The 14,023-nt window shown below is 28.8% G+C and overlaps 1 protein-coding gene across 1 annotated transcript in view; it reads right to left on the bottom strand.

The window, feature by feature from the left end:
* Positions 1-2,000: 2,000 nt before the first annotated feature.
* The window catches only part of LOC106684882 (mitochondrial ornithine transporter 1), a 21,526-nt gene continuing 9,503 nt past the window's right edge, over positions 2,001-14,023 (bottom strand). The window contains exons 5-6 of the mRNA XM_014427196.3: positions 9,435-9,584; positions 2,001-7,078 (exon numbers count right to left, since the gene is read on the bottom strand). Of these exons, the coding sequence (XP_014282682.1) occupies positions 6,960-7,078; positions 9,435-9,584 (269 nt within the window). The 3' untranslated portion in view covers positions 2,001-6,959. The remainder of the gene's footprint in view (positions 7,079-9,434; positions 9,585-14,023) is intronic.

Below are 14,023 nucleotides of genomic sequence, written 5' to 3'. Positions count from 1 at the left end.
GTTAGCAATGCTATATCCTATCCTAAACAGAAATTCCAAACTAAAACCAAAAACAACTGTTCTTATATTTAAAACAATCCTCAGGCCACTGCTGATGTACGGCTGTGAAGTCTGGGGAGTGACATCCTTCACGAAAAGGAAAAAACTACAATCTTTTCAAAATAAAGTCCTAAGAATCGCAGTTAATGCTCCTTGGTTCATAAGAAATAGCCAATTGCATCGCAAATTACATATGGAGTCAATAGAGGATCACATCAAAAAACGGTTCATGAAGTTCCACTCCCAGTAGCCAACAGTTAAAGGAACAGTGACCTACAACCTGGGAAACCCAACCTGACTGCTGCAGGACATTCTTTTATAAATTTTTAATAAATATAAAATTAATTCATCGTCACACTACCTCTATTTACTTATTATTATTATTCATTTTTTTTTCTCTCTTCTCTCTTCCCTTTTGCAAATTAACTTGTTTCTTTTTACTATTAGAAGACAATTGTTTGTTTTATTTTAGTGTACCAATATCATTATTTTTTGTTATTAATTTTACTTTCCTCTTTTATTAAGAAGCATTATTCTTATCTATTTTTTTTTCTTTTAATAAGAACATTTTATATAGTTAGGGGTGTCATTTGTATGACTATACCCCCTCATAATCAACTGTTAAAAAATATATATAATATAAGTTATATCAACCATGTAAGGCCCACCAGGCCGATCTGGTATAAAAATAAAATAAAAAATTATTCTTGGTATCAACATCTATCTTATTAGTGAGAATAAATGACAAAATGAATTTTAAAAATATTTAGACCAAAAAAAAATGTAATTTATTATTCCATTCTTCATAAAAAGAATACCAAAAGGCAGAGACTCTGAGTTTAAGTACACAAAAAGACCATTGTAGTCTCAAAAAGAGTAATTTATTAATCTTGCCAATTTTTCGCCCATTCAGGCGTCATCAGGGGATTAATGTACAAATGAAAAAACACATGTGATATAGTAAAAGGATTTACTACATTCTTGTTAAATGGCTGCATCTGGTTCTGAGTCTTCTGCTCCTTCCATGTCAATCTTCTGGGTAATACAATTCTTATCCTCAATGGTTTCCAAGACATTCCTCATCATTTCTTAACTATCTTTAGACTGACTATTTAGAGATGATGGGTTGTTCAATCTTCTCGTTATGGGTGGTTTAACTAATATTTTACTTGAGAGTCAGCTTATGCTTACAGACACCATTTTTGTAAATACCCTCGTTTCCACTCATGTTGAATGTGTCAGTGCCTTCTTGAATCAGAGCTAGTTTTTGCTTTCACTCTCTCTTGTCAAGTATGAATATCATAGTTATAAGCCGAAATGTGGAAAAACTTGTTCCAGATATGGTTGCTCCAAATATAAGCCTATGAAAAAGATAATCTGAACACCATATATTAGTAACAAGTCTCAGTGCCTTTTAATGGTCTTACTACATATAAGCCTTACATAGGGATACATTTCAGTTTTGACCACAGGAATTCGGCCCTGTTTTTTCCCTATACCTTTAAGTTGCATTTTTCTGTTTGTACGAGCACCCTCTAATTAGATTGGTTCTTTTAGGAAATGTTTGCTCAATACAAACAGTCATGGTGAATCTAAATAATTCCACAAAAACCCATATACAATAAATACAATAGGAGTCCTGAGGAGACTCTAACCATGTTTTTATTTGGAAAAAAGGAATGATATGATTTGATATCCTTTTAAATTTAAAGAAAACTTACTCATGTAGTTCAAGATAATTTTGTGAAAAGATTTGCCTAGCGACTCAAAAATTGAGGAATTATTTTCATAAGTTTTCACTAGAAAAAGAGCTTGTGAGGTCATTATGAACCCTTGAAATATTACGAAAATTAATTTACCAGAGTTATGAAGTACTTCAAAAATATGTTTTGTCAATTGTAAACACAACTGAAAAAAGAAATAAATTCTGTATAAGGAAGGTAATAAATAAAACAAATATATTCTTTAATTTATATACAATTTTTAATTTGGCTTTTCAAAAGCTTCTTTTAAGATTTATTTATTACATAACATTTGATTGTTTGTTCATTTACTTATCAAAAGGTAACATTATAATAATTAAAATTATAAAAATTGACCAGAAATTAAGGACAGTAAAATGCTTTGATATTCTCGCAATCATTCAAGATATCTTTTTATCTATCTTGTAGTTAGATTTGGTCTTGAATATTTAAAATCCTTAAATCTCTTTTACATATGTTTCTAAACCTCGGTGCTTCTCATGTTTGTACCAACCTAATGAGAGGTCTCAAAGCACTAATTATTTTATTACAACTATAATTAACGCAAAACAATATTTTTTTTTAATCTTGTTGCAATACAGATATATATATTTAAATTTTAATACAATTAAACTAAAGTCTTTTATTGTATTTATTTAATCAGCCTTATATTCTTCAAAGGAATTTTTAATGATCCCAATGTTAAGAAATTCATGAAATCAGACCACTCAGATAGGCATGCTATGCAACCAGGATGGCAGACAATATGGTCCTGAAAAAGCTCCTGCATAGAACTAACATGTTGTAAGAACAGAACTTCAATAGGAGTACTGAGTGGTGAAAGATGACAAAAAATTTGATAGTGAAAGTACAAGAGGGACCTATTGAATGTTTTCGGCAGAATTCATGAATCGCTAGTGGGTTTTAGTACCAAATTAGATAGATATATTCATCAAAAAATCATAGGGAAAGTTTAATTATCAAGTTAATTAAATGTAAAAATGCATTTTCTCCATAAAACATAGAAGATTAGATGTTCGATTGAGTTAAGATGATAATATTTTTTTTCATGAGAAAACATTAAAATATTAACAGATAGTTCAAAAATTAACTTCAACCTAAAAATATGTTTCAGGCCTCAAAGAAAGCTTACAATCTCAAGTTTTTTTATTAATTTTATTTATATAAATGATTGACCGTATATTTCAAAATATGAAGAAGGTTAGGGTTTTGTCCCACTTTGTAGAGCTTTATATAGAGGGCTAGATAGATATAAAAGCAACTAAAAATATTTTGATAGTGCAGAATAGATAATAAGATACAAACAAAGTAATGACACGTAAAAATAGAAAAGTAGATATGAGAAAAAAAAAATAAATACACTAAAAGACGGAAAATTAGAGAAGTAAGTTATGAATAAATAAAAGTAATAATAATTTTTTTCTCTTTTCTATTTTTACGTGTTATTACATCCCCTGTTCATTTTAAACCTAATAGTTTACATAATTTTTTTTTATACATACTTATCATTGTCTATTTTCTTCATTTGTATATTATTTTATTTTCATTTATATTTACATAATTTTTAACCCAAACTTATTTTACTTTTTTGTTTCTTATTATCTATTCTGCAATGCCTAAATATTTTTAATTGTTTTCGTATTTTTTTAGCTGTGATGAATCTCTACAAAGTGGGGCAAAATGTCGGCAAATAAATAGTTGTCAACTAATTTTTGTTCTGTTTGACTGCACTCCCGACCATCTCCTTCATATTTTTTAATCATTCTTTTCTGAATATTCAATCTCAGGCCAAGTGTGGTATCAAATGCTTGAAGAAAATAAAAATCAGAGTCAAGGATCCTTTTCATTTTTAATTCATACAGTGTCATATGTCAGCAGAAGTAATGCATATTACATCATTTTAATTTCAGACTATACACAGCACCTCCTGGAGATTTTGTAGATGAATCATATTTCCATCAGTTTTCATACACAAAAACTATGATTTTCACAAATGTGAAATTGAAACAAAAGATATCCCGTAGGGAAATGTGAAAAGTGCATACTATTGATCTGGAAAACATTTTCACAAAGAAGGGATGCGGAAAAAGATGTCAAAAACCACATTTTCAAGGATGACTACATGGTGGTCCTGTTAGGAGCAGAAAGGTGTTCACATTAACAAAATGTGAAAGTAAATAACTGCATCAGAAATGAGACTATCTCAGAAGAATCGAATATTTCAGCAATAAATGGGACAGCTAAGATGGTATGGCAATTTAGCTAAAATGAGTTCAGATCGAGTCACAAGGAAATTTATGGATGTTAGACCATTAGCTACTAGATTTAGAGGTAATTTTCCCTAACATAGCAATGAATTTCAATATTAGAAATTTGAAATATGAACATAAAGTTGTATTTTAAATATTCATAGTTCTGGAAGCCTCTAAACCTGAATCTGTGGTCATATTTTATAAAATATAAAAAATGGATTAATTTGGAAGCACTAATGTTAAATTTTTAAAAATGGGAAAGAAATTTTTTTGTCAGCCCCATTTTTGGTATAATCAGCAGCAACTTTTTCAAGAACACATGGTTTACCTATAAACATTTATCACTAAAGAGGAAAATTATTATTACAGCATTATTTATCAATATTAGTATTGAAAAATAACGCAAAACTTAAAATGCAGTTGACATATTTAGATCCTTCCAAACATATAAGTTTCAAGTATAAAAATACATATTAAAACAGTCAGCTTCTACTTACAGGTAGCTTTGAAAATATACAAAAGTATTATTTATCAAAATGAATTCTTCTCATAGAGACTTTTCTTTGATTCATATATTCAGAAAATTACAACAGCAAAAACATTTCTTTTAAAACAGGAAAGCATTCTTCAAAAGTAAATAGAAACTTAAAACTGTATGTGCGAGTATATGTTCTACAGTGAAACCTTGATGTAGTTAACCTCAATATAACATTTATTTCTAAATCCCCTTGATCCAGCCATAAAATTCAATAAAAATTTAAAGATTTTTTTAAAAACCTCTCGAACCAGAGCAACATTTAATATAGAACTTCTACATACTGAATAGAGCAGGTAAACAAGCCTCGCTGTAACAAATTTAAAATTCCCTCCGAAAAAAAAAATTCTTTATGAAATAAATTTTCATAATAGTAACCTTTATATTTCGAAAAGGACCTTAATGGATTGAACTATCCATACATATCACTGTATAACAAATGAATGAGTATCGACATGGAAGTCCACTTCCATCCCTCCTCCCACTCCTTTCCAGTCAGTTTCAACTACTGTTATGAAATAACCCAATAAGTTTTGTTCAGAGTTGAACTGCGTTGTATGTGTAGTCCAGTGGTGAAGGCTGATAAATGGAAATTTTGAGGCAGTAGGACATATTACTTAAGCTTACATAAATATTTGTATGCTTAATTTTAGTATGCAACTAATGTAAAATAAATTAAAAAATATACTAAGTAACATTACTTTTATATTTTTGAAAACTAAGACTGTAGGTTCTTACTAAATAAATAGTTCAATTATAATATGTTTATTAATACTCATACTAAATATATTAATTGTTTTAGCAAGGATGGATTCCATAGAATTCATTTTATGGATATCAACAAATAAGTGTATGAATCTCATATCAAATTTTTAGCCACCCAAACCTTACAACAACGATTCTTTCAAAACTCATTGAGATTTGTTACACTGAGGTTCCACTGTATTGCTAACATTAACAGTAAATAATATCACAGTTTTTTCAATAAAATAAATTTATTGAAAAATTTAAAAATCTAATTTGGCTCCTTTGTTCATCAAATTTCAAGTTTAATTCACAGTTTTTAAGACTAATTTTTTTTTTTTAATAAAAATTATAACCCTGGATATAAACTATATCATAAATTTGTTTAACCCTTAATTTGGCATCATAATCAGCAATATATATGGCTTGCCCCAATTTTAATTTAAATTTGGTTCTCCTAACCTCTAAGTCTCGCTTTAAACATTTTGTCTAACCTCTAACAGTTTCTAATAAATCATTGTTATGGAAGGTTATTTTTTTTCAAAGTTAGTAAAGCGAATGGTGCCTTGACAAAATAAATGGAATCAACTTTTCTTTTAGTTACTTTTCTATTATTTATTCTCTAAATTTATTAGTTGAAAATTATAATTGTCGGTAAATATTGGTTTGAAAAGGAAATTTGAATTGATCCACTTGATATTAGTCTATAAAATTATATTTAATCATATGTATTCTGAAGGATACATTACTGAAGTAGCTGATGGTATGAGCTTGTTGTTCAGACCCAATTATAAGTTGATCATATTGTTGATAGAAAAAACATATTAATAACTAATATTATAATATTTTTTTTTAATCATTTATTTATTCTTATTTACAACTGTATAACATATATATAACAAATAAATTTGCTGTAGGTGAGATAGTGACACGATACAAACATGTGGAGAATCTACCCATTGATAGAACTCCAAATATTATAATATTAATCTTGAGCAAAATTATTTATCAATTAATATTAATTATAAAAAAATATTATGGAACAAGTTAATTTTATCTCAAATCTAAATTTATTGAGTTTCTTATTGTTTGTCTGATCTATTTTTAACAATTTCACGATATATTTGATGTCTTCACAACCTTATTTGATGTTTTATTTTTGGTTAACTTATTTTAATAAGTTTAATATCAATATTTTGTTTAGTATATTTTAGTTAGCATCAATAATTAAAATTAAATATATTTTAGTTAGCATATGTGTATTCATTACTTATATTTTTATATTGGTAATTTACCAATTTTATTTAAATCTATGGTAGTTTCATTATAACCACTGCCAATTATAAAGCAGCTTGTTTGGTTGTAAATTCTCAAAAGAAACATGTTTCTTTGTCCAAAAATTCTCTAAATTAGCTTATCTAGCTCTTAAAAAACAAGAACAACAAATATTTTCTTTTCCCCCACTTATATCTTTGCCAAACCAAGGGTTATTAACAGATTTTTTTTTCTAATTTAAGAATCTAATTTTGTCCTTATAAATATAAATTACAACCCTGAGTATATAAATTAGTTCACTAATTTGTCGACTACTTATTAAAAATAACTTCTTTTATCGTCCTCTATATTTTAATCGAGGAAATTATGAAGTAATTTTTTGGAAGTTTCATACGTGAGGAAGAGAGCAGCTGTAGCCGGCATCGTTCGAATTAGAGTAGGGCTTAGGCCATTATACAGAGCTAGAAAACCTTAAAAAAAAATAATAGAACAATATTGATCATTCTCATAATAAAAGACAGTTTTGAGTTCTAGTTTTAAGAAATGTTAAAGAACTCCATCAAGCAAAAAACATTTGGGATACTCTCTTAAAAAATTATATTAAAATTCAATATCCTAATAAATATTTTATATTCGAAGAAAATAAATAAATAAGATAGGATCTATGACAGATCATATCTCAGTCTAGTATTTCTATCGATAGGAATTAAGCTGAGAAAAGAAAAAAGAAACTATTTTTCACAAAACTTTAATAAATCTTAATATCACTACTTTCTTTTAATAGTGACACAATTAAAAAAAAGAAGAGTTTTTCGGATTTATAGGTTAATGTGCTTCAAAGATAGTATAGTTTCACCATAGAGAGTGGCACATCTTCATTTCTATAATTTTCCATTGCAGAGCAGATGTGTTAGTATTAAACTATACTCAATCTTTCTTGAACAATGGCACAAGTTTAATTGTTTCATTATCTTCGAGGTTTTTTTGAATAGTGACAAATTTTGCTTTGTAAAAATGTTTGAAATAGTTTTATATGTAAACAGTGACATATTTGGACGTGAACTTTACAATCTTTGAGTTAAAATCAACAGACATAACTTTTTATATATGTTAGGAAGGAACAGAGCGTGAAGTAAATGAGATTCATAGTTCTGTGCTCAGATTCTTAGAGAACAAAGTAAAGGTAACAAATGGTGGAACTGATTTCATTTCTTACACTGGTAATTGTACTTCCCATACAAAATCGATCTATGATAAACCAATATCACTACACAATATATAAATTTCATGTCAATTAATAAAAACTCATATTTAGAGAGAAAAATTCAAAATAGCAAAGTTGTTACATTAGATTACTTTGCATGGTAAAACAATTATGAATCTAATACATGTCTACTCAACTAATTATAACAATTGTATCTCCAAAACTGCACATTTTTATTTTTATTTCTGTGTTATTTTTTGACTTTTCACTAAATATTGCAAAATTTCCAATGAAAATATAACTTGGTTAATTCAAAGATTTTTTTTCTTAAAAATTGGCTCATCTTGAAAAATATGTAAGTATTACCACTATCATTTATTTAATAAATAAATTATCTATTTATCTATCTATAATTATCTATTTATCTATAGGATTCTTCTAACGCTTTAAATAATTTTTCAATTTCTGCTTGATATAGGTGTTGGTATAATTGAAAGATTGAAATAAGATTAATATTTAAGAAAATGAAAAGAAGTTTTGCAAATGAAATCAAACTATGAACAATAAAATAAAACAATCTACTATCCGTATCCGCTACTACCCATGAAGGGTAAGGGGTTCAGTACTTTGTAAGGATGTATTGTTACTAGACCAACGCTTGGCTCGACCGCCAGATTTTTACCCAAATAAGGGTACCCAATTTCAGAGGCTGGGTGGACCTCATGAGGGCTCCGATAGTTGACTCACAGCTACAGTGTAACAGAAAACAATTTTCTGTTCAGCCGGATTCGAACTCGGGTCCTTGGAGTTAGTAGCCATGCATCTTACCTCATGGCTACCAGCACTCCCCAAAAATATATAACTAAAATGAAACAATATTTTATAGCAAAAGAAACTTAATACAGTGTAATCTCAATTGCTTTATGAGGTTGCTTGGATTACTGAAAAGTTTAGATTGCAGGATGTATTAGGAAAAATGATCACTCTCTCTCTCTTCCCATAAACCTTTCGTGAAGTGCTATTAGTCTTATATCATCGCTGGACGCTAGCTGTATTTTAGAAAACAACTTTTATTTTATTTTACATCCTCAGTAATGCTAAGTGATGATTTAAATTATTAAAACTATAAGACTGTTCATATATAAGTGAAAAAGTATAAATAAAAATAATAAGTACTCCTTGTATGAATTTATTTTAAATGTAACAAAAAAAAAAAAAAATCAGTTCACCAACAAAATTTGTATTATACATATTTCTACTGTCAATTAAATTAGTTTCACAGAATAGAATAATTAATAGAATAGATATTATATATTTCTAATTCTAACAAAATATGTTATGAACATTTTCAGAGGAATTAGATTACCTGATATCAAAACAGTAAAAAATTTCACCTTCGATTTTCACCGTAATTACAGTAACTTGCCTATAGGTCAGGAAGTTAAAAATGACAAAAGCACTTTTATTTGAAAACAAAAATATTATTGCCTGCTACGTTTTCTCAAAAAAAGAACTGTTTTTTATGCCAGTTTAAATTACTAGAGTGTTGGGAGTACCTAAGTTCAGATTGCAGAGATTACACTATATTACTAAGGAAAATATAAAGAAAAATTGGTACTGACCTTCTTTCCTTATAATCAATAATGTGTTCGAAAGGAATGTTCCCTCTAAACTGCTGACTTGTATCCTTGATTTTACTAAGTCTGCAGGAAATATAACAGTCCATAACGCTACACCCCCTGCGGCTCCGGCTACCATTGTTCCAAGTGGACCTTATATCATAAAATTATAAAATTTAAAAAGAATTAAAAGTAAATTGAGTGATTTTGTAAAAATTTCTAGTTACTAAAGATTTTAATATATGGGAGAAAACATCATGTAACCAGAATAAAGAAGGTAAAACTGAACATTTCTAATCACAGAAATTTTAATAAAAGGAGGATGGTCTGGTTGTAATCAAAGAAAAAACTCAAATAGTAATAAAACTATTTAATGTGAGCCAATGTTTTGGCCCACATTGCAGAGCTTCATCAGGGCTAAAAAAGATACTAACACTTAAATTTTGTTACCTCAGTTGTCAATAGCAAATAGATAACAAAAATAAAATTTAACTAAGGTATAGCTAATTATGATAATTTCTATAAAAATGAACAATGTAAATTAAAGAAAATAAAATAAGTAAAATTAAATAAGAATGAATAAAGGTTTTAAATAATAAATAAAAAAGAATTAGGGTGAACTGTATTTTTTATTTGTTATTATTTCAGTTTTATTTATTTTCTAAAACCTTTTGTTATTCTTATTTAATTTTACATTTCAATGTATATTTTTTACTGTAGGAAGATAATTCAGGTGGCAGTCAAAGAAGGTACAAAATAGAAGAAAAACTATTTTATGTTAACCAACATTTCTTCTTTCAATAAATATCTTTTTTATTTTATTTGATTTAAATTGTTTATTTTTATAGAATTTGTCATAATTAGCCACACCTTAGCTAAATTTTAATTTCTATTTGCTTGCTTTGTTACCTCGTTTAAATGTTAGTATCTTTTTTTGATGAAGTTCTGCAATGTGGGGTGAAAGGTTGGCTCACATTAAATAGTTTTATTACTATTTGAGTTTTTTCTTTGACCACTCCTCAACCATCTTCCTTTTATTATTACACACGGTCAATCAATGATCTTCCAGAAATTTTAATAGTTGAATCCCTATGCAGATAAATATAGATAAACAATAGGTGTCTATCAACAAAATATGTTAGACATAACACCTCAGGAGTTTCATTATAGAACACGACCCATTTCTAACGATGGTTTAGTTAAAACAAATTTTTTGAGTGCACCACCAAGCAGCACAATGTTAAAGTATATAATAAAAAATCCTACGCAAATGCAACATTTTTTATACGAGGAGAAGATGGTTGGGGGTGTGGTCAAAATGATTTGACCGTAAATTTTTCTAGCCCCAACTTTTCATTAAAAATCATCCTTCATTTTGACCGCACCTCCAACCATCTTCTCCTCGTACAAGTCATCCTCAGTCAACTATCTCTCATAATTACAACATTTTTTATGTTAGTGTACTTAAAATAAATCAAAATTAACCTAAGAATTATGAATAAAATAACATATATAATTACTTTCCAAAATTATTATTGTATTATTCAAATATAAGCATATATATTGAATAATATAAATTAATATTATATATATTATTCATAATAATATAAATAATGAGTTGTTAAGGGAAAAAAAAAGGAATTGATATTACAATAAAAAAAATTGAAAGATTAATATTTAACAGTATGTAATTGGCTGTAGAAGATGGTCCAGGGCCCTATTTCATAATTAAGTACAAACTAATACTATTAGTATTGTCAATTTAACTAAGACAATTACACTGACTTGTACTTTAGTACTTTTAAACTCCTGTAATATCACTAATAGTCATCCGTATAATGAAAAAAAATAAATATTAGTGTCATTACAACGTTGTTTGTATACTTGTATTATAAACCAGTACTGTTAGTTTTCATTATCAAACTGGACCCTAGTGGCAGTCAAGTAAAGTATAAAATAGTAAAAATCTATTTATTAGTAACAAATGTTTCACTCCACTGAGAACTCGCACAGAGAATTTTTTTTCCTTTTCCCAACGTGGGTGGAATTGGTTTATTCCATAAAGCCAAATAATTAACTACATTATAGAATGTAGGAGTTTCATAGGAAACCTCTGTAATTTTGTCCAATTCCTTTGTTACTGCTATTATTTATTAAATTGGAGGAAGATAGTCCGGGTGGCTGTCAATAAAGGTTTCAAAATAGTAACAAAAAACTATTTATTGTTAACCAATAAATTTTTGTTTATTGGTTAAAAAAAATAGTTTTTTGTTACTATTTCGAAACCTTTATTGACCACCACCCGGACTATCTTCCTCCAATCTACTTCATACGGTCAGCTATCTTCTTCCAATACTATTTATTAAGTTAAATATACGTGATTTATTTATATATTATACCGTAAGTATATTTGTTATACATTTTTGTATATAGATTTCAAATATTTATGGATATAACATATTTTAGCAGATTCTGTTACTTTTAATGTACAATCACAAACAATATTTTAATTTGTAACTAACACAAAATATACGCAACAAAAAAAAAAGGCAATCCTTCCTCACTGGACCAACCCCTCTAAGACACCCAGGGAGTGACGGTCCTATATCACTTTTAATATTAGATATTAGCTTAAAACGGGAAGAGAAAACTTTAAGATAGTTAAATTGAGCAATATTTAAAAAGCGCCTGAAATTGAAAAACGGTGTGGTCTTTGAACAATATTTCTCATATTTTTTGTATGCTCGACATTCAAGTTCAATATTTTTAAGGGTCTTGTTACCACTACCATTTTGCCATTAAAATGTTCCAGTCAAGTCTATCTTGTGGAAGTTGTTATTGCAAATTCAGTGATTCGTCCAAGGTCAAATATAAGTTTTTATGATGTCTTTCCGTATGTTTGCTTGTGAGAAGAATAGTATTTGAATGATATGAGGAAATATATTACTATAAAATTTCAGGGCTGAATCCTGATAGCTTCAAAATGGTATTTAACCCACTGGTAATTTCATTACCTTGTGGAACTATCAGGATACAGCTCTGAAAAGTGGGGTGGTTACTAATCATAATTTTTCTTTTCTTTTTGTATCTTCCTTTACTGCCACCTGGACCATCATCCTACAATTATAAAAATAGAAAAACAAAACAAAAATTTAATTACGAAAACAAAAAGAAAAACTTTTCATACTAAAAAAAAGTTTTTGAAAACTAAGTAAAATATAAAAGTAAGTGTAAGCAAATAAATTGGTTGTGGTGCACATATCACAAAAAATAAGTCAATTTGTGTGGTCTGAATTCCAACTGCCACCTGAACAGTTCCCAGGTTCAAACTAAATATTGTAATTGCATAAAAATCCTGTCTATCATTACGATATAACATTGATGAGATATTTAAAAAAATATATTGAATAACAATTACAGACTTGTAGACAAAAATAAATGCCAAGTTAGCTACCTATACCCTAAGACAGCGGATTGGATATAAGGATTAGTAGAAACTTCAAGAGATTGTGTGCTCTGTTTCACTGATGAATCAAGGAAAGATTCAACTGGTCTAACTGATGCAGGAGTCTATACAGAAGATTTAGGCATAGAACTAAGCTTCCCATTAGGCAAGCACTCGACTGTTTTTCAGCCAGTAGTATTTGCCATTTTGTTGGCAGCTACATCCCCTGAAGTCATGAGTTATGAAAGGCCAGGTATCACCCTCTTTTATCTCTTCTTCAGATAGTCAGTCTGCCATTCAAGACCTCAAGTCACCTAAAATCAGCTCTACATTAGTGAGAGAATGCAAACAGGTGAGCTCAAAATAGCTTCAGTTAGTGTGGGTCCCTGGACATAAAGGAATCACTTTGTGATAAAAAGCTGACCGGCTTGCAAGAAGCATTTCTAAAAGGCAACAGTGCAAAAAAGTCTTTGATTGGACATGGAAGATAGAAGGCAAGGAGCAGAGGGAATTTATAGGGCTGAGACAGGCCAAGAGACTAAGAACTGAACCAACTAGAAGAACTTCAAGAACTAAGTGGCAACTAGGCCTAAATAGAAATGAGCTCTGATCACTAATAGGATTTCTTTAGGTCATTGCAGAATTAAAGATCTTAAATTATGAGAGATAGTTGACCGTGGATGATAAATGAGGAGAAGATGGTTGGGGGTGCGGTCAATGATATACAGATCAATCTTAGTGACACATACCTGTCACCTTCTGGCTATGTAATTTAGAGCAGTTTCTGGGACCTGTCCATGTAAGTGACCAGTTTCATCTCGAACTACTCCGCAAATTTTAAGATCTTTATGAGGAGAAGATGGTTGGGGGTGTGGTCAATGAAAAACACAAATAAGTACGATTAACTTATTTTAATGTGCCAACATTTCGGCTAGAGTTTCTAGCCTTCTTCAGGGCTAAACACAAAACAAGATAACAACCACAGTAAGTATAGAAAAATAAAAAAATATAAAAAGAAAGTATAAACAGAATAATTTTACACATTAGAATGTATGTGTAAAATTATTCTGTTTATACTTTCTTTTTATATTTTTTTATTTTTCTATACTTACTGTAATGACTTTTAACACTTTGACCTAGGTTGACA

The sequence above is a fragment of the Halyomorpha halys genome, unplaced genomic scaffold, assembly GCF_000696795.3.
Source record: "Halyomorpha halys isolate HHAL.00 unplaced genomic scaffold, Hhal_1.1 Scaffold625.1, whole genome shotgun sequence".
Taxonomy (NCBI): domain Eukaryota; kingdom Metazoa; phylum Arthropoda; class Insecta; order Hemiptera; family Pentatomidae; genus Halyomorpha; species Halyomorpha halys.
The sequence above is the reverse complement of the archived record's forward strand: the minus strand, read 5'-3'. Positions and strand labels throughout refer to the sequence as shown.